At 42.3% G+C, this 25,999-nt stretch overlaps 1 protein-coding gene across 3 annotated transcripts in view; it reads left to right on the top strand.

Annotated features, from left to right (window-relative positions):
- The window catches only part of PLCB1 (phospholipase C beta 1), a 472,399-nt gene that overhangs the window by 438,824 nt on the left and 7,576 nt on the right, over nt 1–25,999 (top strand). Inside the window, exon 32 of one of the 3 annotated variants that reach the window (XM_079969663.1) lies at nt 4,755–4,820. The exons of the other annotated variants lie outside the window; for them this stretch is intronic. Within the exon in view, the coding sequence (XP_079825789.1) occupies nt 4,755–4,796 (42 nt within the window). The 3' untranslated portion in view covers nt 4,797–4,820. The remainder of the gene's footprint in view (nt 1–4,754; nt 4,821–25,999) is intronic. 3 annotated transcript variants of the gene reach the window in all.

Genomic DNA, 25,999 nt, shown 5'->3' with positions numbered 1-25,999 from the left:
TTATTATATTTTGTATTTCTGCACCACATCTTAGTTATTGTTCTGTGAGCCAACCATACACATACAGTAAAGCAACAAACAAAAATAAGATAGGATTCAGAATTGAACATAAGCAAGCCATAGCCTGACAAATACTCTAGTGTTTTACTTTTTGGTGATGGTTGGCACTGAAAGGAACAGCTGCTGTCAGCAACCGTCGGCAGTTGGACTGCTTCTGTGTTGAATGTGGCCGTGCTGGTGCAGAACGACTATTGTGGATTCATAACAAAAATCCCCGCAGTACCGAGGCTGCGTCTGTATCCCAGTTTCATTAGCACTGTTTCACAATGAGGGGTGCAGTGAGTGCTTAGGGGGTTAGGGACAAGTGAGAGGAGCAGGATTGATGTACAGACTTGAATGATGCAAAAAACAACACATCAAAAATAGCCTACAAAAGTGGCATTCCAAAGCTCCCCTTCATCTTAATTTCCCCCCTCAAATCTGTTGTACCAAACACTCCACTTTCATTAAAAGCAAAACTGGACCTCCTGTAGGCAGATGTGTTTGCTGTTTACGTGTCTGCCCTGTTCGTGTCTAATATGGGATGGGGGTGTACTTCTGACATCAGAAGGAAACACATAGGTGGAGCTGAATCCACCAGCATTGTTGCACTCTTTTCTCTCTGCCAAGTTTCCCATGTCTCATGACATCCCATGCATGTTTCTCTCATATATGCATGTATCTGAATATTCACACATTACTCTAGCCCAGCAGGTTCCAATACCTGAACTGAGATTGAATGGTGCAGGGAGAAGCAACTGAAGTAATGTGTGGAGGTGATGCAGGGATAAGTTCAGCTTCCCTTAGCCACAGATCCCTTTTCATGTGAAAATTAGACACAGTTGCACTCATTCATGTGCAAACAGGGCATACAATGAAGGACAAACATGGCTGCCACGCATATAAGAAACATTTCAGGAGATCTTCTGAAGTGAAATGGAGGTGAACTTGGTGACATATATAAACTTGCTAGGGAAAAGAGTGTTCAGTCCCCTTTTAACTTGGATTCTGTCTTTTGTGTTGGCTTACCTGTGAGTAAGCCCCGTTGAATTAAATAGGATTTGTCTCTGAATAGACATGGTTAAGATTGTGCTGCAACAGATTCAACAATGTACCAGAAGTTTCCGACACAAATGCAAAAGGGTATCTAGCCATGGCATAATGTAATTTAAGAGTACATGAGGTAAAGGCACATCTGGAACACTCACTTATGTCTAGAAATGTAAGAGTTAGATATTCTATATGGCAGGGATGACAACCTGTCTGGATGACTTCGGTTGGAGTCCAACTTTTTATCAACCCCAGCCAGCATGGCCAACAGTCAGTTCTGACAACATCTAGAGGATCACAGGCCTCCCCTGCCCCACTCTATAATTTGTTTTTCCTGTCCTGTTTTCTGCCTTGATAATATAAGCCTACTCTAGTTTCTCTAATAATAATAATAATAATAATAATAATAATAATAATAATAATTTATTATTTATACCCTGCCCATCTGGCTGGGCCTCCCCAGCCACTCTGGGCGGCTTCCAAAAGAATATTAAAATACTATGATACATCAAACATTAAAAGCATCCCTAAACAGGGCTGCCTTCAGATGTCTTCTAAAAGTCTGGTAGTTGTTGTTCTCTTTGACATCTGGTGGGAGGGCATTCCACAGGGAGGGCGCCACTACCGAGAAGGCCCTCTGCCTGGTTCCCTGTTCCCTCTTACTGTTGTTTAGTCGTTTAGTCATGTCAGACTCTTCGTGACCCCATGGACCAGAGCAAGCCAGGTACTCCTGTCTTCCACTGCCTCCCGTAGTTTGATCAAACTCATGTTAGTAGCTTCGAGAACACTGTCCAGCCATCTCGTTCTCTGTCGTCCCCTTCTCCTTGTGCCCTCAATCTTTCCCAACATCAGGGTCTTTTCCAGGGAGTCTTCTCTTCCCATGAGGTGGCCAAAGCATTGGAGCCTCAGCTTCAGGATCTGTCCTCCCAGTGAGCACTCATAATAATTTATTATTTGTACCCCGCCCATCTGGCTGGGTTTCCCCAGCCACTCTGGGCGGCTTCCAACAGAGATGAAAAATACACTAAAATGTCACATATTAAAAACTTCCCTGAACAGGGCTGCCTTCAGATGTTTTCTGAATGTCAGGTAGTTGTCCATCGCCTTGACATCCGATGGGAGGGCATTCCACAGGGCGGGCGCCACCACCGAGAAGGCCCTCTGCCTGGTTCCCTGCAACTTGGCCTCTCGCAGGCTGATTTCCTTCAGAATGGAGAGGTTTGATCTTCTTGCAGTCCATGGGACTCTCAAGAGTCTCCTCCAGCACCATAATTCAAAAACATCAATTCTTCGGCGATCAGCCTTCTTTATGGTCCAGCTCTCACTTCCATACATCACTACTGGGAAAACCATAGCTTTAACTATGCGGACCTTTGTCGGCAAGGTGATGCCTCTGCTTTTTAAGATGCTGTCTTCACCTTTCTCCCAAGAAGCAGGTATCTTTTAATTCCGTGACTGCTGTCACCATCTGCAGAGATCATGGAGCCCAACAAAGTAAAATCTCTCACTGTCTCCATTTCTTCCCCTTCTATTTGCCAGGAGTTGATGGGACCAGTGGCCATGATCTTAGTTTTTCTATATTTCCTCTATTAATAAGATTCTCATGAAACCATACTATCAGTGCTATTGTCCTGCAGGTGCACTCCATATTGAAAATGATAGAAGTATAATATCATTTGTGCAATAATGTAATAATATACATATTGTGGAAACAGTAGCATCTGTGTATAGTAAAACCAATAAAACGTGCTCATTTAAATTACCCTCTAATATGTCTCTAAGGAAGAAAGCCAAGAATGACTCATATAACTTTTTAGTTAATGGGAAATGGAATATGTAATTGCTTGTTTTACTTAATACTACTTTTCTGTTGCCTCAAATGCACTTGAGTTTATTTTAGAACTTACCTTCTCAGCTGAGCAAATGCCAAATCACAAAGAATAATTTTAAATAAGTGGAAAAATCAACAGCTGTGCTGTCTTAAGGGGTCCTAGCGATGCTTGATATGAAAAAAAGGTTGTGTAATTCCTGTGTTCATGATAGGACTTCCTTTGTCACCAATCCAAGCACTTACTTACCATAGATAGATTTAATAGTTAGACAATTCATGGAGGATTGGTCTATCAGTGGCTATTGGTTATCATGTGGCCAAATAGAACCTCAATGCTCACTTACTAATCTTTGTAATAAAATGTTACATCTTATTAAGATACTTTTTTTGAAATTTTCAGTTTTATTTTGAGCAGCTTTGGGCATGTTGTTGTTGTGAAGAAGAAGAAACAGCAGCTGTGTATAGATTTCATTTCCCAGCAAGAATAGGAAGGGCAGCAGTCAATTTTAGACTTCCTTAATACGTACACCGTCATACACTGTGTTTTCTGTTTAGAAGATTGTTTTTTGAAATGTCAAGAGCAGACCTTTTAAAGTCAAGAGGCTAAAGATGGGAGTCCAAGATGATATGTGCTTCTAAATTAGTCATGATCCCTGCAGCTCCAATTGACATAACGTCAATTTCAGGCAACAGGAATTTAAAGAAGATGCAGTAGGGTCAAGTAGCCTTTACTCATTTATTTTTCTTTTCATGGGTTGCATAACTGGATTGGCTTGACGTGTGTATATTCATTACCATATAGATTTGTTTAAAAAAATAAAAGAAAGAAGTTTATGCACAGTAAGGGCTGTGTGTTTTTTATTAGTTTTATTAGTTTATTAGATGTTATGGTTGCAAAACTATTGAGTTGGCTATTCCCAGCTACTGCTCACTCTGCCTCCGAAGTCTGCAAAACTGGTATGACAGAGACCATGGCAATACACAGCTTACACACAATAAATAATTAGAACATGATAGTACATGATAGAACATCACAGATACAGCTGCTGCAATGAAGCAGTCTCTAGCTTTTGTTTGTTCACATGACTTCCCTAAACCATGCCAGTCGAGGATGGAATTGGGGAAGGGCTATTGCTCAGTGGAGGAACAAATATTTTGTTTGCAAAAGGCCTCTGGCTTCAGTCCCTGGCATCTCAAAGTAGAACTGTAGATCTGGAAGGGACCCCAAAATTGGTAAAATGTAGTCTTTTTCTCAGATTTCTACCACTATTATTTCTACCCAAATAACACCGACACATAAGGAAAGCAGGCATTCCTATGCACCTACTCCAGATTTATGAAGAAAATTTTGTTTCTATAGAAGGTATTCTTTCCAAGAACTGCCCGCCCTTAGTAGTCCTTGACTTTACCTGACCAAGAGCACAGTCTCTGACTTGCCAATCAAAATGATGGATGGTTATATCTTCTATTGTGGAGATTGCCATTATCCCTGGGCCAGGGGAGGTATCTTCTTTCCTGTTGAAACTATTCTCTCTGCACTCAAAAATAGATTTGTAACTTGAAGAAAGCACTGTCACATTTTGATGAGTTAGAATGGACAGAGTGGTTTCATTGCCTGGATATGCATGCCAACCAGAGAAACGTCGAAGAGGTGGCATTAAAGATGCGTTCAATGACCTTTTTGTTGTTCGTTAAGCACAATGATGAAATATATATTATTATTATTATATCTATGTTTGTGTGTTACTAGCTGTTTTGTTTAAAATGTCAAATTCTAGTTTAGAGCAATTGCCATTCTCTTAAAATTAAAACGATCCTTGGTTTTGTTTTAAAGAGCATAGAAGAACCAGAAGTAGAGGAGGAAAAACAGAAGTAGAAATGGAGTATGAGACTAGTGAAAGTGAGTGAAACATTTGCCTTTCTTCTTTAGCAAAACTAACAACTCTCATTTTGTACATATTGGTAGGAATCCTAACATAATAGCCATTGATTCATCCAATTCCTCTCCCCACCCCCAATACACACCTTTGCATGTTTAAATCCCTGATGTTGTTTGTTGGTTACTTGACAAAGTCTATCACTGATTATTCTATTATTTTTTCTGTTAAGAAACTTGTGCTGTTTTGAAGTTCCACTGCCTGCAAACTTCAACGCTTCTGTTAATTCCCACCTTTACAATGAGCAATGCACAGTATAAATATATGCAATTAATGATAATTAAGAGGGCTGTGGAGGGCAGGTAGCATTGAGATCAGGAGTATTACAATTTTTTTAATGCTGTATGGCCATGAACTTCATAGTTACGATTGTGTTCCCACTTCAGACAAGTACTTGAAATGGTGAAAAGGAAACTTGGAGGACATATCAAGTTAGCATTTTTGAAGTGATTGTGTGAACTCTGAGTATCAGACTAGGATCTGGGAGACAAAGGTTCACATCCCCACTTGACCCTGAAACTTACTGGGTTACCTTGAGCCACTCACTGCCTCTCAACCTCACCTGCCTCACAGGGTTGATGTGCAAAAGAAACTCCCCTGCAAAAGAAATGGGCTACCTGTGGATAGAATTAATAGGTAGGCTTAGAATAATTGATGAAAGTCACTTGGTAAACTATTTTGGAATCAAATAATCTGGAATAGAGCAGCCCAAGGGAATGAGAGATGTCAGAATAGAAGAGGGAAAGAAAAATCATGTATAACAGAAGCAAGGAAGTCCTGCGAAACAGGGTTTTCTGCATTTTGAAATGAGAATGAAAAATCTCCAGAATGTCTTGCTAGGAAGAGGGAACTCTCAAACCAGCACTTGAAACTGGCGTTGTTGTGTTTTGTTGCTTTGTTTCAAATAAGCCAAAAACATCACTCTGCTCTGTAGTTCAGTTCCTTGAAACTGGAAAATAAGCTGCTCAGCACAATTTAGACAATGTTGACATCAGCTGCATGCTGCTTTCCTTGCAACACCACCCTTCCATGAAAATAGAGATTAACATTTCTACTATATGTATCCCAAAGTAATTTGCATACTAACAAAGCATGGCACCCCTATGGTAAAGTAAGTCCTTGCTTCAAGTGATTTTGAAAGCCCTCGATACCTATCCCATGACGCACTGAATAGCCATGATTTGGCCCCGACGATTATGGAACGGTTCCCTTGTGACTAGTCCTCTTTTCGTAATGTACTGCTGGAGATGCTCTGCTTGTAATTACCAGATGGAATGGCATTAAACTTGTCCTGTCAGGGCCCGACTCAGTGATAGAGCATATGTTTGCATGTAGACATTTCCTATGTTCAGGCGATGATATTTCCACTTTTGAAAGGATAGCACAGCTGGTAAAATCTCTCCCTGAGACTAAATGGTGATGATGTTCAATTCGAAATTACCTAATTCGGTATACAAACGTCTCCATCTCATAGCTATGTAATGAATCAAGTGCTGTTTCTCATGAACTTTTCTTTCAGAGGAAGTCTGAGATTTTCAGTGCCAGATTTATGTAAAAGCTAAACAAGTTATAGCTTAGGGCCCCACTCTCTTGGGGGCCCCAAAAAAAAATTAAAGGAAAAGAAACCTGGATGTACATTTCCAAAATATAAGATAAAAAACAAATAAAATAAAACCTACATACGGCAACAGTGTTTTGTGTTGTGTAGGCTCCTATTTGCTATGTGCAAATGGCTTTAAATAACTATTAGGTCAATAAATTACCATATAGCATATATTCAACACAAAAAACAGTGACAATTTGTTGTTGACAAAGGACAGCTGGCCATATAAAGGGCCCCATTACCTTCAGTAGCTTAGGGCCTCATCAAACCTAAATCCGGCCCTGGAGATTTTGCACGCATACAGTCAACATTCAGCAGACCAGGTGCCCCAAGGCAACTTGCTTTGCAGGTTAATTGCACAGAAGCTTTTGGGACAAGTCCATGTACCAAAATGCACTATTTTAGGATGAAATACATTGAGATATAATAATACTTAAATGTGTATGTGGGCTTAAGTACGAATTTTAATGCAGAGCTATTGTTTGTTTACAAATAGATAGATGATAGATAGATAGACAGATAGATAGATAGACAAGGAAACTACATAGAATGCATTTTTTTAAATGAGCACATGTGAAATTGCATAGATGGATCTGCACTGCGTATCTCAAGAGCTGGTAGTGGCAGTGATTTGCCATCTGATGGAGGAAACTCTGGCACATCTCATATAATGTCATTAGCCCTAATGGGAAAGGAGAAACGATCTGTTGATAAGAAAGCTTACATAGAACTATAGCTCACTGGCAGAGCACATACCTAGGTTGCAAAAAGTCTCAGGTTCAGTCCCTGGCAGCTCCAGGCAGGATTGGGAGGGACTTTGGACTTAAACACAGGACAACCATTGCCTTTCCGTGTTGACAGTACTGAGCTTGATGGACCAATAGTCTGACTTAGTCAAAGGCAGCTCCCTATGTTCCTAAATATCTCAGAATACATCCTAATACAGTTACTATTTATTTTCCGAGATAGACATTACACAGAAGCAAATTTGGGCTGAAACTCATTCTTCCCTAGGCGAGGGAGCACACACTCTCGTTTCCTGAGAAGAATCATTAATAGCTTGAGGGAACTGTTAGAAAAAGCTTCTCTTCCGCCTTCAGACATGTGTGACTGACTGTGGAGCTTGTGCCATCAGCTTCAGAATGCTCTGCCTTCTTTTTTTAAAAAATAATAATAATATTTATTAACATTTTAAAGACTGCAAAAGAAAGACAAAGAATTAAACAAAACAGAACAATACAATACAAAAACAAAAACACCACACAACACCAACCCCCAAACATTAAATTAACAAAACCAAACAAACACAATTTAAAACACATCTAATAAGTTGAGTATCTTAACTTTCATTTACTTTTTTCAACGACCTCCCCACACCTCCCTTTTTGTATTCCACTTTAATTAACTGTTTCAGCAATTCCTTTCCATCTTCCTCTGTTTTCTGTTCTGTACTTTATCTTAACATATTCTAACCTTATTTTTCCCTTTAATATATAATTGTCTTAACATATTTTAACTTTATTTTCCCTTTAATACTCTAATAATCTATTTGTACTTAATTCCTTATAACATTTCTACTAAAGCCATATAGCTCCTTTCTAACATTTTTCTAACACTCATTAATTTTACAATATTTTTATAAATAGTCTTTAAACTTTTTCCAATCTTCCACCGACTCTTCTCCCTGGTCCCGGATTCTGCCAGTCATATCCCTATAGTCCCTATAGTCCATCAACCTGGTAATCTTCTGTCCGATGCTCTTAACTCTTTTCCAAGTCCCTTCTGCAAATCTTCTTCATATTTATACATGAACTTTACTTTGTCTTCCACTGATCTTATTTTCATTTTCCTTCCTTTGAGACTAAAGAGTAGATCTCGGGGAAACTCCCACCTAAAGATGATTTTATTCCTTCTCGACAGGGCAACCAAATCTCCGTAGTTAAATCTAAGATCCAAAAGGTATTTCAGGGCGTTTTTCAAAATTTCCACTCTTGACTGTTGTTCTTCTAAGTTCCTATGGTAGTTCCAACAGTCTCTTATTTTGTTCTTCTCTTTTTTCCCTCCTCTTCCAAGTCTGAGAGACCTCACAGTTTTAATCTCTTCTTGACCCAAGTCCCGGTCCCAAAAGTCATCAAATTCCTGTGTAAGGAAATCTATCAAACTTTCCTTCTCCAGTTCAGGTAGGGCTCTGATCCTCGAAATCTGATTTTCTTTAAATTCAATCATAGCAGGCATCAACTTATGGTCATCAAATTGCATCTGTAAGGCTGGGACTCTCTTTCTCTCCAATTGTGTTACTTTAGGTTCAACGGCAATAACTTTCTCCCTAGCCTTCTCCACAGTTTGCCATGTCAAAGTAGATTCCTGTGTCAGTTTCTGAATAGTTTCTATATTGGTGTTCACTTTTTGTCCCAAATTGTCAATTTTGGTAGTTACCACATCCACCTTTTTGTGAAGCTGTTCCAGTGAGTCACTTATCTTACATAATACAACCACTAAGGCCTCTTCTGTCAACATTCTTAACCGATTCAAGGTCCCCAGAATCTCACAGGTTTTTATCTTGCAGCTGGAAATTCTCCCAGCTCAACACTTGTGACAGTTTCAAAAGCTTCCTCTAGAGGGAAACATTTCCTCTAGAGGGAAACAGTTTCTATTTGTATTAGACCTTTTAAGCTCAATTCAAACAATAAAGTTAGTTTCAATTTTCTGTTACTTTTACTCCTTTTTAAACGCAGACGGAGACCATGGAAACAATGTATTCCTCTTATTTAACTAACTGTCAGTGAACGTTCTAATCACGGTCAGTCCTGTTGGCAGCCCGTTTCCAGGATCGGAGCAGTGGTATGTTAACTCTGTTTGCTCTCTCCTGCAGGTATACTCAGTCCAAGACTTTCCCCCCTCTTCTCCTGCCACCAAGGGGGGTTTAGTATTTTTTACTGATGGAAATTTAGTCCTTTACAATAGGCTTTCCGAGACTTCAGCTTGCATCCTCATTGCTTCAATCTATTTACAAAAGGGGAAGGTGGACTGTTTTAGACCTCCCCGTTTCGGCATCAAATTAAGACGTTTAAAAATCCAATTCTCCGCTCTACTCACGGGTAGTTGCTTTAAGATCAAATTGTCCATAGGAAAAAGTGCTCTCCGGCAACAGCTATGCGGCTTCGCTCCGTGAAAGAAGCAGTCAATTTGAAGCACCGCGCTACTCACCCCACGTCGCTCCGGATCCAGGAAACCGGGTTTCCCCGCGAGTAGGGGAGGCGCAAAAGGTGCCAGCTGAATCCCACGTTCACAGGCTTCACCCGCCTGTGATTTCTAGTGGGTCTCCGCCTTCGCCGTGGCGGCCAGACTCGGATTCCTACGAAGCGAATTCCTCCCGATCAGAGGAATTCCGCCATTACCGGAGGCGCTAACCCGGAAGTCTCCAGAAGGCTCTGCCTTCTACACTTTGTGTCATTTCTGTTTTAGCCTTTTAAAATTGTAAACCGCCTTGGCAGAAAGGTGGAATATGAATGCAGTAAATAAATGAAAGAAGAAAATAGCGAGCAATTTTAGAATAGCCTCGATTTAGAGGTGCCATGGGAAGCAAACTAATATTTGGGGGGAACATGTGAAATTAATATTGAAACATGTGTTTCAGTGAAAAGTACGGCCATTTTATTTCACATTTAATGCCAGTATATACTGCAAAATTCTTATGTACGTCTATTCAGAAAAGATCACATTAAATTCAATGGGATTTGCCCCCAGATAAATTTGCATAAGATTGCATCCTAAATCTCTTCCTCTGAAATGAGTAGTACTTAAAAGTGATTAACTTCTGTTCAGTATGTTTTATTATTTAATCCTAAATTTTCATTAAGCTGGATGCCTCACAGCTAGACTGTGAGGAAGACTAAACATAACTTAGCTTGTGTAAAAATAATAATAATCTCGAAATAATTTTGTGAGGGATTTCTTTTTGGTGAATACTAGTATTAGTTTCTTTTGGGGGGAAGCAGTTTTTTAGTGTAACATTGTCCACCACAGATAGAATAGGCTCTCCCCATCTTTAGTTTTGATTAGGTAGAAAAGGCATTCAGAGAAGGAAATCACATTTTTTTAAAAAAGAAGATCCAGCCAGAGCCTTTTGAATTCCACCTGATTTCTAGCTACACTTCTTGGTTTATTTTTATCCTATTAGCAAGTCAAAGGAGTCCCACCGAGCTGTCAGAGCCTTTACCAGCATCCTTAAGCACCTGATGGATGCCTCAGAGAACAGCCAAGCCATTTCCATGATATATTTCAGTAGCAAGAAGGTCTTCATAAATATATTGCATGGGGAAACCAGCTGTGCCTTTGCACTGTGCCTTCCACTGCTCTCTCAGTTGCCCTCCATGTTCCCAGGTGAAAGGTGGCAATATCTCCCCCTGCTTCTGGTCAGGAAGCAAGCAAGAATATAGATAGGAGGGACAGGAGAGGCTCAGCTACTTACAACAGATGCTCATGTGGGGAAGAAACCAAGCCCTGATCCCCATCACAACAAACTAAGCAAATTTTGCACAACCCAAACTACGTACATATGAGCAGTGCTCTTTTTCAGGACCCAGTTTCCAACACTAGCTAGCTATGTCCGTGAAGTCCACAAGCAGGGCATGAAGGCAACAGTCCTCTGCCTTGTTGACTTCCTCTAGCAACTGGTGGAATAAAATGAATTTGCAAGGTAGCAGCCATTGATAGGCTTCCCTTCTAGCAATGCATTCAGTCCCCTTCAAGAAGAACATGTAAGCCCCAACGTCCATCACCAAATTCCGTAATGGTTCATTGTATGAAGAAGTGCTATTGTTTATGTCTCTCGGACTCACTTGCACCTTCCTTACAGAAGTTTCTGCAGGCAAGGAACCTCAGGAACTTCCTCTCAAATAGTTCCACATGTGGTTGGGGATTGCTGGCCATAGCACACCGTATTTTTTGCTCTATAAGACGCACCAGACCATAAGAAGCACCTAGTTTTTGGGGGAGGAAAACAAGAAAAAAAAATTCTGAATCTCAGGAGCCAGAACAGCAAGAGGGATCACTGTGCAGTGAAAGCAGCAATCCCTCTTGCTGTTCTGGCTTCTGTGATAGCTGCGCAGACAGTATTCGCTCCATAACACACACACACATTTCCCCTTACTTTTTAGGAGGGGAAAAGTGTGTCTTATAGAGCAAAAAATACGGTAATTACCTGCAGGCTGATCAACTTTCCCACAAGTGGAGAATTGATGCGTGCATTTAGGGAAACATACAGGGATTGTACATGTGAGATGGTTTGGGCCATGAAGGTGTGTGTGACACTAAGCTTTGAACGTCTGCATTTGTGGCCCTCAAATTAATTCCATAAAAAATGTAAAAGTCTGCTTGTCATGAACAAAGCCTTCAGGGCTGTGACATGTTCTGTGTTGTCGCTCCATATCCCAATACGTGTGTGACCAGCAGTAACATAAAACAGATTATGAAATGAGCAAGTGGAGAGGCACACGAGTCTCCTCTGCTTTGTTTTTAATAAGGAAAAATCACTTATTTCAGCACCAGCCGAAAATCCCAACATGGCATTTTTCTAAGGTAAAGCGAGGCAGTGTTTTCCTGTGCTGTCTTGTGGAAAATACGTAACAGCACCATGGAGAGCTTCTCCTCATTTGTGATTCACAGGATGTGGAGCTGTGATAGCACTTCCACCATAGCTGTCAAGTGTCCCTTATTTGGCGGGACAGTCCCTTATCTCAGGGCCATGTCCCGCTGCTGTCCCTTATTGATGATGTCCCTTAAATAAGCTACTGAAGGTAATGGGGCCCTTTCTATGTCCAGCTGTGCTTTGTCAACAACAAACTGTTGCTGTTTTTTTGTGTGTTGAATATATGCTATATGGTAATTTATGGACCTAATAGTTATGCCTCTCAGTTACTCCTAGGTGTGCATCCGATGAGGCAGTGGCCGCAACAGAGAGGCCCACCCTCAACCTCAACTTATGTATCTCCCCCACCCAAGCTGCGCACAAGCAGGCAAAGATTCCACCTGCATTTAACCCATTTCTGCTCCTTTCTCTTCAATCCTCTCCTGATCCTGGGAGACAGTGGGGCAGGAGAGGTGGAGGCAGGAGAAGGTGTGAAAGTCCTTGACTCTAAACCATCCTGACCTCTCTCTCCCTCCGCCTTACACCTTCACTTTCCAATCTTAAGCTTCTCCTGGCTCTGCTTCTCATCTCCCAGCTGTTTCAGGCTCCCCCAGATGACCAATCCCTTCTTCCAAATCAGTCTCCAACCCCACTTCTCCTGGTGCCTACATGGGGCTACCTTTGAAGGTGACTTGGAAACGACAACTAATCCAGAATGCAGCAGCCAGACTGGTCACTAGGGGTCAGAGCCGTAGCTAAGTGATCTTGCACCCCTAGCAGAACCATCCAGATTGTGCTCCCTAGCCACGGACAAATTAGCTCTTCTTTCTGCCTCTCCTCCAACCCCAACCCCCCATTCAATTCTTCATGCACTTCACCTTGTAATGAATTCTTTCACAGAAAATCCAATACAAATATTTATGGACATATTTTTAAGCCGATTTTGTGTCCCCTCGCTTGCACCCCTGGTGGGGGCGTTCCTCACCACCCCCTAGCAACGGTCCTGTTGGGAGTGGCTGCCAAGGCCACGTTAACACCGGTCCTGAAAGACCTACATTGGCTCCTGGTACATTTCTGAGCAGAATTCAAAGTGTTGGTGCTGACCTTTAAAGCCCTAAATGACCTCGGCCCAGTATTCCTGAAGGAGCGTCTCCACCCCCGTCACTCAGCCTGGACACTGAGGTCCAGCTCCTGGGGCCTTCTGGCTGTTCCCTCCCTGCAGGAAGCGAGGTTACAGGGAACCAGGCAGATGGCCTTCTCGGTAGTGGCAGCAATGCCCTCCCATCAGATGTCAAGGAAATAAATAACTATCTGACTTTTAGAAGACATCTGAAGGCAACCCTGTATTGGGAATTTTTTTATGTCTAATGTTTTACAAATTTTTTTATGTGCTGTAAGCCACCCAGAGTGGCTGGGGAAACCCAGCCAGATGGGTGGGGGGTATAAATAATAAAACTACTACTGTATCAGTATCCAGCCACCACTCCTCAGTGTCCAGGCAGTCCCTGATAGTTGTCCAGTTTATAAATGTATGCAGATCATATTATTGTGGCCCCTAGCAGTAATATGTTTACCTCTAGAATGTGGGACTCTGAGAATCAAGATACATTTTGCCACCAAGAGTCTCTCCTTGGTTATCCTTCATAAACAGCACTGCTTTGAAAATGATCTTGTTCATTGCGCTTCAGCTGATGGGCTGAGATAGCAGCACAGCAATCATACGACTATATGGTAAAAAAAAAAAAAGTTGTTCCTCAAAATCTATGTTTGTGCTAAAAGTGGGTCCATGGTCTGAAATGATCGCACGGTCATTCATTCTACCTGACATCTACAATCATGAATAAAAATGAGTTTTTAGAGGTGTGTTTAGAAAGTCCCATTCGTAAAAGGATTTCTATAAATGGTTGTATGCAGCTGAGGATTTAACTTGCTAGCTTCTGTCATACCCTTTAAATTACTTCCTGGGAGAGAAATATTTTGCACCTCTTAAAACACACACACACTTAACTGAGAGGGACAAAGTTGTAAGCAGATAAATAAAAACTTTACGTAAGAAATTCTGGTATACTGCATGGGGGAAAGGTACCTTTTTCGTACTTCAATCTTATTTCTAATACTTTAAAAAGTATGTATTGTCCTTGATTGTCATGACCTAATCATGCATGTTGGGACGCAGGTGGCGCTGTGGGTTAAAGCCTCAGCGCCTAGGGCTTGCCGATCGAAAGGTCGGCGGTTCGAATCCCTGCGGCGGGGTGCGCTCCCGCTGCTCGGTCCCAGCGCCTGCCAACCTAGCAGTTCGAAAGCACCTCCGGGTGCAAGTAGATAAATAGGAACCGCTTACCAGCGGGAAGGTAAACGGCGTTTCTGTGTGCGGCTCTGGCTCGCCAGAGCAGCGATGTCACGCTGGCCACGTGACCCGGAAGTGTCTCCGGACAGCGCTGGCCCCTGGCCTCTTAAGTGAGATGGGCACACAACCCCAGAGTCTGTCAAGACTGGCCCGTACGGGCAGGGGTACCTTTACCTTTACCTTTAATCATGCATGTGGTAAAGTTAACTTGACCAGAGTTGCAAAAGAAAAATGTAATCATTTTTTATTAAAACTTATTTGCATAACTTAAGCAATTAAGAAATACCACTTTCTACAGATTTGGGAGGATTTTATCTATGCTGTTTAAATTTCAGTAACAAGGAAACATATGTTTTATTAGAGAGGACATGGAGCCATTCCTCTTTCATATGAGGGCTTCATTCTGCTTTTCTTAATCTCAAATGGGATATGATACTGAAGCACAATATGTCCCCAACATCTTTACAAAAAATGCACCCCTGGTTTATGCCAAATTAAAATGGAAGACTGGCTCCAGGGAGGGGAATATTAACCCCTTGTACCCTGTGGGACGTGGGTGGCACTGTGGGTTAAACCAGAGAGCCTAGGATTGGATTGGATTGGATTGATCTTTATTATGGCCATTGGCCCGTTACACGACAGTTTCCCATACCAACATAATATACTTAAACCTCCAAATTTAAAATCGCCAAAACTTACAAAAGACAAACAGGAACCGAAACAAAACAAAAACAAAGACCACCATCATACATTACAATAAATTTGTAACCTATACATCGCCCTCTGCTCATAAATTAATCAAGGATATCAATGGTGATATCACCTAAAACATAGATCATGGTTTAAAACAGTGGTGATATCACCTAAAACATAGATCATGGTTTAAAGGGATTATCCGAGCCACACGGGAGACCGTTTCTCTTCTTTAGGGATAGGACGCTGATCAAGAATCTGGCAACCATGAGTGATCTTAGGGGGTCATCATCAATTAGTAGATATCTCAGTTTGGCTTCAATCGTGTCATCGGCAATTCCCTTAAGATATTGAGCAAGAAACTTGCTCCTGGCTGGTAAGTGAAAAGCACAGTCAAAAATTATGTGATGCAACGATTCCGGTGCCCCACAATTACAATCACATAAGAGTGATATCTGTCCATTGGAGAATCTATTTCTCAGCACGTTCGATGGGAAGGTGTTGAATCTTGCCTTTACAAAGGCATATCTATGAGCTGAGGAAGTTAAGGAATTCAAATAGTTTGGGAGCCTTAAGAGGGGTAATAAACCAAGATTTAGAGGTGAGCAGGTACCCTTGCCCAATACCATTTTCTGCTGCAAGTCCATCTCCTCTAGTTTACAGGTTACTGTTCTTTTAGCTGGGACTATGTCCTGCTCTAGTAATTTGGATGGGGAGATTCCCATTGCCGTAATTTTTAGCTGTAAATTTTTTACCCATGGGCTCTGGAAATCATCTCTCCACATACATTGTATCACGTACAAGTTTGGGAGATTGTGCCATAGAGATAACCAGTGACAAAGTATGTGCTTCCACAGAGCATTTTCCAGGGATACAGTATTAAGTTCCATGCGTAACGCTGTATTACTTACACGGTTGGGCAGTTTCAATATCCCTCTTAAAAACTGATTTTGAATGACCTCCAGGTGAGATAGGTTGACAAAAGTCCCCCAAATTGAGATGGCATAAGCAATTGTCGGGATCACCTTGGCCTTGAAGACTTTCAACGCCGATGGGATATGAAGGGCCCCATCAGTGAAGAAGAATCGCAAGATCGCCAAGGAGATAGCTTTGGCTCTATTTGTAACATAGGCTACATGGGCCTTCCATCTAAGGTTATGTTGTAACCAAACTCCCAAATATTGGAATCTATAGACTTGTTCGATGACTCTCCCATCAATTCTCCAATTATGGAGTTTCCGGCTCTTTGAGAGCCTAGGACTTGCCAATCAGAAGGTTGGTGGTTCGAATCCCCGTGACGGGGTGAGCGCCCGTTGCTCGGTCCCTGCTCCTGCCAACCTAGCAGAAACGGCTTAGTCATGCTGGCCACATGACCCGGAAGCTGTATGCCGGCTCCCTCAGCCAATAAAGCGAGATGAGCGCCGTAACCCCAGAGTCGGTCACGACTGGATCTAATGGTCAGGGGTCCCTTTACCTTCACCTTTACCCTGTGCTGTTGTCTGCTGAAGATTGGGTCTCTCTCTCTCTCTCTCAGACACACACACACACACACACACACACACACACACAGTGCTGCTGCTTTGACAAATAGCATCTGAGATAGGATTTTCAGCATAATTGTTTCCCTTTGTGCAATTTCTTTTTTAAGGCACTCGCCACCTGCACACCGGCCTCCCTCTTTTGTCTGCAGACTCCACAGATATATTTTGTAGGCTGGGGGGGGGGGGAGTTGGGAGGGGTAGAATTTTGCACAACAGAACAACATGTGTAGTTTGGCCCTTATTGGAGCACATCATCTTCTGGGCTTTGCCTAAGTAAGGGCACCTAAATTAAATAAGAGCCACAGTAAATGTCATGATCCAATACTAGGAAGTATGCCATAATTTACTCCGGGTGCACATTGTCGCGTTTGACAATATGTGCTTAATAGATCTGGAATTCTGCCTGGTGTGCTGTCATCTTCCGTATCTGACTGCGGCACAGTTTATGGGAGAGGATAGTATTTTGCTTGCCAGATTGTGTTTTAACATCTTTATTTTCATGCAACGGCTCTTAAAATGCAAGATGTAAAACACATGGTGCACAATATGGAAGACTGCCTGATCTTGCCAACAGTGTGTTGTTTTGGTTCCTCTAGAATTGTCCACTTCCAGCTCCTTTACGCTTCTTCAGTGTTTGGGCCCTAGCAGATCAATGGAATAATAGGATTGTGAAGGGATGGATCTTGCTTCCCCCTTGGGTTTCTGGGAAACCTCAAATCCAGCATAGAGGAATACACACCCTGTTGTTCTCCATCCAAGGATGCCCCGGCATCCAGCCAGTTGATGTGGGAAAATATATGTGCCATTTGTCTCTATGGCAAGCTCCTAAGACTTGTAAACCACAGTTCTTAACTGGCCAGTCAAAGCCATCAACTTAACTAAGGAACTAGTTTAGCTGGTTTCCTCTTAAAGATTCTACCCCAAATACACAAGATCATAGGTTCGGAAGAGATCCAATTGACCCTCCAAACCCACAACGGTATGTACACATTCTAGGAAACGTAGAGCCTCAGGTTTTGCCTCAACACTGGGAGCCAGTGTGGTGTAGTGGTTAGGAGCGGTAGTCTCATAATCTGGGGAACTGGGTTCACGTCTCCGCTCCTCCACATGCAGCTGCTGGGTGACCTTGGGCTAGTCACACTTCTTTGAAGTCTCTCAGCCCCACTCACCTCACAGAGTGTTTGTTGTGGGGGAGGAAGGGAAAGGAGGATGTTAGCCACTTTGAGACTCCTTTGGGTAGTCTCAAAAGCGGGATATCAAATCCAAACTACTACTACTCCTCCTCCTCCTCCTCCTCTTCTTCTTCTTCTTCTTCTTCTTCTTCTTCTTCTTCTTCTTCTTCACTTCCTTGGGCTGTCACCTATGCCCTCTCATGACATAACTGCCTCTGCAGCTGCTACCTTTTTCCTAAATAGCAAAGCTTATTGCCTCTGCAGTCACCCGTAGCAAGTGTTCATTTATTCATTCAAAGTTAAAACAGTTTCCAAAGTTGTCTGAGCCTCTTCACAGCCCCACCAAATCTGTAAGGGTTTCTTCTGGAACGCTCCCAACACTTAGAACTGAATGAGGAGGGATCTTTAAGGGTGCAGAAAACTTGGGAAATCTACATGCAAAGCAACAACAACAACAAAAAACACCTTCCCCCCTAATCTCACACAACAAGCTTGGCATGTGGTTAGTTCAAGCACATTTCATACCCACAGAGCAAAAGGAAATGGGCCAACAATAAGCTTATCTGTGTGCCCCAGACCAATTTTCAAGGTTTTCTTTCTTTCTTAGCATTGTACACATTTCAGACCAGAAATACAGAATGACTACATCTCCCAAATGAAAAGCTTGACAGTTACTTTTGTTGCCACTTGTTCCATGTCATCTCAGCTCCCGGACAGCACTAGCTATTCCTTAGGTCAGTTTTTGAGCTTCTATCCAAGCAGTCCCAAAAGCATTTGAGCTAATTGTGCTTTCTTCACATCCAGGGGGAATAATAGCTAACTGCTTTGGGAAGTATTATATTTCCCTGTAGTTTCCTGTGGTTGAATCTCTTGCTATATTAGGACATGTTCCTTACTTTCTAGGATAACCTACTTATTAATTTATTAACCTTATCAGCAGCTATGACACTCCAGAGGCAGGCTTTAAAACTACCCTACTTCTGCATGCCCACATTTTGTTGCTGGGCACCTGACAGGAACTGTGTACCTTTCTCCAAACATGTGTCAAGGGCAAGGCAATAATTCTTTTAACAAAAATTATATATAATTATTTTCGTCCAAGCAAAGTAAGCAGACACACAGTGAAGGGACGAATCCACAATTTGCAATAAAAACTGAATCCAAAGCACTTTAAATTCAGATTAAAATCATATTATCTAGATTTAATGTTTTAAATCCAGTTTGGGTTAAAAACGTATCTCAGTGATTTTGTACATTTTCTTAAATATGCTTCACCATCTTTTCTGGATGTGCAGTGCAGCTCAGCATAACCAAAAATTATCTACAGTACTGGACAACTTTTTGATTTTCAGGATTTGGGCATGTATGAGGTAATGCATCAATTTGTCTAGATAACTCTGGCTCAGGGATCACCAGCCTCTTTGGGACCAGTGGGTACATGTTGACTTTTGAGAGAGTTTTGGGGGTGCCCATCACGAAATAGCTGCTATGTGGGGGTAGCATGAGGCAGAAATAGAGAGACAGCTACCAGCACCAACTTTACTCTTGCCATGGGAACCCAGCTATGACTTGCTGGTCCTAATGATGGAGATCTCTCCCCACCTCTCTCTCTCTCTCTCTCTCTCTCTCTCTCTCTCACACACACACACACACACACACACACACACACATACACACACTGCTAATAGCATCAGGGATCATTCCTCAATACCAGAAAAAATATACAAGGTATCCACACCACACTCACTCTCACTTCACAGAAATCACCTAGGTACCTGCACATTTTGCTACCTAACTTTCTTTGCTTTCCTGACAATTTCCAGTAAAGTAGGAGGGTGGTGCAAGCAGTTCAAGTGCAAGGCGAGGTGAATCCAAACCCATGCTTAACATCACCAAACTGCTTCTTCCTAGCTAGTTTTCAACTTTCTAGGCACTATAGACCTAATGTTACTTGTGAACTAGGGAAATCTGAGTTCACCTCTCATTTTTGGCACACCCTAATTTCTTTCCCATCCTGCTCCCTCCTATAACCATCAGAAACATAGCAAAATACATCACCTGCAATTAATCATCAATGATGTGGTTATATTAATTAACTAGCTTACACCAAAAAAATCCCACCACCTATGATTAAGTGAAATTAATTATTTAACATTTTCTATGGCTGTTATTTAAATATCTTTGACAATATCTACTTTGAAATAATAAGTCTTTAGGCTATCTGTTAATTGCTGCACTGTAGAAATAATCTTTATTTAAATTTATATGCAGTAAAAAATAGCACGAAGTAAAGTGAGCAAAGGAGGTTTGTTCAACCTTTGGAAAAAGAAACAGATCACTGGAAATGAGCCTGAGAACATTTTCTATTCATATTATTTCCTTCTATTGCATATTTAAGAAACATTTCTTGAGTAACAAACACTTTTTTTGTTTGTGTACACATTCATTTAACATGCTACGTAAATATCTATTGCAGTAATTTCTCTTTATACAATTATAGCTGTTTTATGTGCTTTTGTATTTGTTGGGAATCTTGTCACATTGATTCAGAGGCTTCATGTTTCTATGAGCTCTCTTGACATGCCCATGAGCCCTTCCCACCCATTCCAAACCACTAGGCTGGGAAGGAGGACAGAATTAACTATGTGGGAATCTGCCCATACCAAATAGTTGACTGAGAAAGCCTGAATGACTGTTGAACCCAAAGCCTTGCTATCTCAGTTTAAAATTAGTGTCAACAGATTTCATGCACAAAAATGGAGGAAGCAAATATTTGGATTTTTGTGCACTATTTGATCATAACTGCAGCAAATTCAGCAGTGGCAGCAATTTTTGGCAGCTAATTTAGCAAGGGGGCAAATGGCAGGCTGCATGAGGCAAATGCTATACAAAACTCATGGGCTCTATATTGTTTAAGGACCCCTGACCATTAGGTCCAGTCGTGGCCGACTCTGGGGTTGTGGCGCTCATATGGAAATGTCGTTTACCTTCCCGCCGGAGCAGTACCTGTTTATCTACTTGCACTTTGATGTGCTTTCGAACTGCTAGGTTAGCAGGAGCAGGGACTGAGCAACGGGAGCTCACCCCATCGTGGGGATTCGAACCGCCGACTTTCTGATCGACAAGCCCTAGGCTCTGTGGTTTAACCCACAGCGCCACCCGCGTCCCATGTATATCGCTTACCTATGACTTAAAGTTTTAAAGCCCAGAAAACTCATCCCTACCATTAAAAACTATTAAGAGAACCCTGTTATTCCACAAATTAATCAATGATCATATTAAAATGTTGTAAATATTTTAATAGAGCTAAGCCAAAATGTTGAGCAGATATCTCTCTCTCCAAGAAATACACCTCCTTTTGAGGCTATTTCCCCTTCACTATTGCAAAAGGGTAAAAAAACTGTTTATAACAGGGTGTAATTGAGGTGGAGATGGGATTGAGGCAACCAGGTTGATGTACACTTTCCCAAATAAGATATATACAGTGGTACCTCAGGTTACATACGCTTCAGGTTACATACGCTTCAGGTTACACTCTCCACTAAGCCAGAAATAGTGCTTCAGGTTAAGAACTTTGCTTCAGGATAAGAACAGAAATCGGGCTCCGGCGGCGCGGCAGCAGCAGGAGGCCCCATTAGCTAAAGTGGTGCTTCAGGTTAAGTACAGTTTCAGGTTAAGAACGAATTAAGAACGAATTAAGAACTTAACCAAAGGTACCACTGTACATAGTTGACCTGTTGGGACAGGGTGTCTTCGACTAGAGCTGAACTAGTGTGAAAATATTGCTAGCACAGAGTAGTGCGACCGGGAGCATTGCCTGAGCAGTGAAGCTGTTTTCCCTCTCCTCCCTTCCCAATCAAAGTGAGAGCAACGCCTTCAGTCTGGAGTGGTACAGCCCAGACAGTCTTCTAATCCTGCTCTGTAAGAACAAGGCCCCTCAGCCTTTCCCGTCTCCTTGTCTTCGTGCCTGTCCACTCTCTGCCAAAAATGCTACAGATACTCCCAGCGATGCCTAACGCGGCAAGCTGTACAATGCCATCTGCAGATTCCTCTGCCCAAATGTAAAAAGAGATACTATGCCCAGGAGCACAATTACGCTTCAAGACTTCCTCTCGCTATGTTGCAGACAAGAGGCTTAGCATTCTTCCAGGAATACTGGCTCTGCAATATGACTTGTCATTCAGTTCGGAGGTGAGGAAAAAAAGAGGATTTCCTGGGGACTACAGCCACTTTGCATCTGATTATTGAAACAGCAATATTCAAAAGGGTGGGCGTGTCTGTGTGTCTCTGTGTGTGTTGGTGATGATCAAGTGCCTAATTCAAGGGACAAGAAGTCTGTTTAGTATTCCATGCATGCATTCTGGATGCTGGCATGGAGCTCAGATTCCTCTGAACCTCAGCTTCCAATTTCTGCTTTTCAAAAGTAGGTTTCTAGCTGTGCTCATTTGTCAAAAGAAGTTTGCCAATGTGCAGCCAGTGTCATCAGACGAACACGCAGCAGCTGAGAGATGTTTTGGATTGGCTTTTTGCAATCAGTCCTCCCACACTGACTCCCTTACGTAATTTGCTTTTTCTTCTTCTCCCCTCCTTTAAAACAAAATAAGACCCTACCTGGGTCTTATGTCACATTCTTTTGCCTTCAGCCACCAACATTCTGTTTTTGGAGAGAAAAAAATAGCAAAACATTAATGGCCTTTCTACTTCATTAGTAAGGGACGCGGGTGGCGCTGTGGTCTAAACCACTGAGCCTAGGGCTTGCCGATTGGAAGGTTGGCGGTTCGAATCCCCGCGACAGGGTGAGCTCCCGTTGCTCAGTCCCAGCTCCTGCTGACCTAGTAGTTTGAAAGCACACCAGTGCAAGTAGATAAATAGGTACCACTGCGGCGGGAAGGTAAACGGCGTTTCCGTGCACTGCTCTGGTTTTGCCAGAAGCAGCTTAGTCAAGCTGGCTATATGACCCAGAAAAATTGTCTGCAGACAAACGTCGGCTCTCTCAGCCAGTAAAGCGAGATGAGCGCCACAACCCCAGAGTCGTTCGCAACTGGACCTAACTGTCAGGGGTCCTTTACCTTTACTTCATTAGTAGTCAGTACAATAAATGTGAGGTCCTGGTTGCACTCCCCAATTGAGATCTGCAATTATCACTTGATAAACCCTGGCCAAATAAAGCAGCTGCTGCAAATCTAAGGTGCTGGGTATCATCACCTTAGCATTAACTCATAGTTTAAAGCAAGTCAAAGGATAAGTCCATCCCTTTGGGTCCACCATGTTTTGTTTTCTTCATGCATGTGCAGTCAATGTCATTAGCCCAAGAGCCAAACATCTTCTCTCTTGATACAGTTTCTGTTAAGGGGATTGCATTTCTCCCACACTCAAAATACAGGATTCTTCTCTTACAGCAGACATTGCAACTGGAGTGTGGCTTGTAGATACCATTGCTACAGAAACCAAGTTAATTGACAGTGTGAATGATGCTGTCTCCCTTATGCCAATATTCCTCCCCTTCCCTTTCCTCTTTTTATGGCTTTAGAAGAGGAATGGGGAACCTGTGACCCATCAGATGTTCTACGAGTCCAACAACTTCTAGAGGGCCACATTTCTCCCAAACATTCTCTTGAGGCTGCATCGCTCCAGGAAGAAAATCACTCATCTGGCTTATGCTAACAGGGGTACAACTGCCACCATTGTCACTTTGCAGACCTTTTCCTTCATTTTGTTTCAGTTTGTCTTGCAGGAGAGGGGCTGTCCAGTTAGGTCAGGCAAATAGCAGAAGAGAAGGAATACAGTGGTACCTCTGGTTACGTACTTAATTCGTTCTGGAGGTCCGTTCTTAACCTGAAACTGTTCTTAACCTGAAGCACCACTTTAGCTAATGGGGCTTCCCGCTGCTACTGCTGCTGCACCGCCGCTGTGTGATTTCTGTTCTCATCCAGAAGCAAAGTTCTTAACCCGAGGTACTATTTCTGGGTTAGCGGAGTCTGTAACCTGAAGTGTATGTAACCCGAGGTACCACTGTATTGCATTGTTGTCCTGCAAAGAGACAATGTAACATAATGCAAGAAAGCATGCTGCCCAGAGTGTTTGGAGAGGCTAAATTGAGCCTGTCGTCTCAGCTGAAGGCTATATATTCCTCACCTTGTATGTGTCTGTATAGAAGAGAAAAACCTTACACAAATACTGATCAATGTACAGTGGTGCCCCGCAAGACGAATACCTCGCAAGACGAAAAACCCACTAGACGAAAGGGTTTTCCATTTTTCGAGGCGCTTCGCAAGACGAATTTCCCTATGGTCTTGCTTTGCAAGACAAAAACGTCTTGCGAGTCTTGCGAGTTTTTTCCCTTTTTTCCCCTTTTTCTAAGCCGCTAAGCCGCTAATAGCCGCTTAGCCGCTTAGCCGCTAACCTGCTAATAGCCGCTAAGCCACTAATAGCGCTAAGCTGCTAAGCCGCTAATAGGGATGCTTCGCAAGACGAGAAAACCGCTAGACGAAGAGACTCGCAGAATGGATTATTTTCATCTTGCGAGGCACCACTGTATAGGAAAACCATGAGGATAAGTTGCAGCAGTTTACATCTTAGGCAATTCGATTTAGCATTTGCCAACATTAGTATGAATGTCTTCAGTCTCTTCCCTCCCACCCCCAAAGCTGGCCAAAATGGTAACATAATTTTAGAAAGCCTTTCAAAGAATCATTAAGTTGCATGCTTCTACTTGACAGTTGTGTCTAGTAGGTTTTACTGCCTGGAAAGCATACATAGGTTTGCACCTTAAAAGTGGGAGATGACTTGTATGCATGAAGAGACATGGGCAGTGGTTTTGTGTTGCTACACAAAAGGAGCCTACAAACATATTGCAGTGTATTTCAGAGCCTAGGGTGAGTGTTGTTGATTTAATCCTTTGTTAGGTGCTAGGGGTGTTGGATGAGCTGTAAGCTGAGCATTCAATGTGTCTGTTTGACAGTGATCATTTTTTTAAAAGGTGTTGTGCTGCTTTGTGGTCAGTTAAAATAAGTGTTTGTGTCACCCTTCACTACCCTGACACAGCACAGAGCTTAGATGACTTGGAAATATTTTGTTGTCTGTGCCTCTAAAGGTAAAGGTAAAGGGATCCCTGAACATTAGGTTCATTCGTGACAGACTCTGGGGTTGCAGCGCTCATCTTGCTTTATTGGCTGAGGGAGCCGGTATACACCTTCCAGGTCATGTGGCTAACATGACTAAGCCTATTCTGGCGAACCAGAGCAGCGCACGGAAATGCCGTTTACCTTCCCACTGGAGTGGTACCTATTTATCTACTTGCACTTTAACATGCTTTCAAACTGCTAGTTTGGCAGGAGCAGGGACCGAGCAACGGGAGCTCACCCTGTCGCAGGGATTCAAACCGCTGACCTTCTGATTGGCAAGTCCTAGGCTCTGTGGTTTAATCCACAGCGCCACCCACGTCCCTGTCTGTGCCTCTGTTCTCCTAATTGTTCAGCAAAATTTGAAAATGGTCCTCTAGCAGGAGCATCCAGGATTTATTTCCCCCTGTGTCCATCAGTGGAAAGATATTCTGCACATAATCTGTGCCTAATCATTTCTCTGTGTATAATTCTTTAAAACAGATTTGCACAGTTGTTGTTATTGGAAGGTAGCTTTGCCTAGAAGATCTATTCATTCTATGTGTCTTTCTACATTCATCCATTTGTCCTTAAAAAAAACAAAAAAACACTTTGGAAACAGGTTGAGTAGGAGACAGAGGAGACAGGAATTCTTTTCCCATTCAGATTTTAATCCAAGCTGGAGGAAAAAATGGGGGATTGGAATGGTCGCCTCTTCTTGAAGCAATCATTGCAAACCTGTATCTAAGCTCAGCAAGCATGACTGGCGTCTTTAAACCAAATAATTTCCATTCTACATTTTGAGCACCAATTTGTCCTTATAGAATCTGAAATTTCCTTTGTTCTGTTGCCTGGACACAACTTCCATGAATTTTCGTGCATTTTATGCTGGCTTTCCATTAGGACAAGAGTAGCAGCAGGGGAAGAAGTGTAGTATGAGTCTTTGAGATGATGCTATATCGGTCTTCCACTAATTATGCAAAAGCCTTTTTATTCTCTTCTGCGGAGGTGCAAACATGCCTGTTTCCTGTTAAGAGTGGTTGTCTAAGTCCACTGA

This window comes from Podarcis cretensis (genome assembly GCF_951804945.1).
Source record: "Podarcis cretensis genome assembly, chromosome: 3".
NCBI lineage: Eukaryota > Metazoa > Chordata > Lepidosauria > Squamata > Lacertidae > Podarcis > Podarcis cretensis.
The sequence above is the reverse complement of the archived record's forward strand: the minus strand, read 5'-3'. Positions and strand labels throughout refer to the sequence as shown.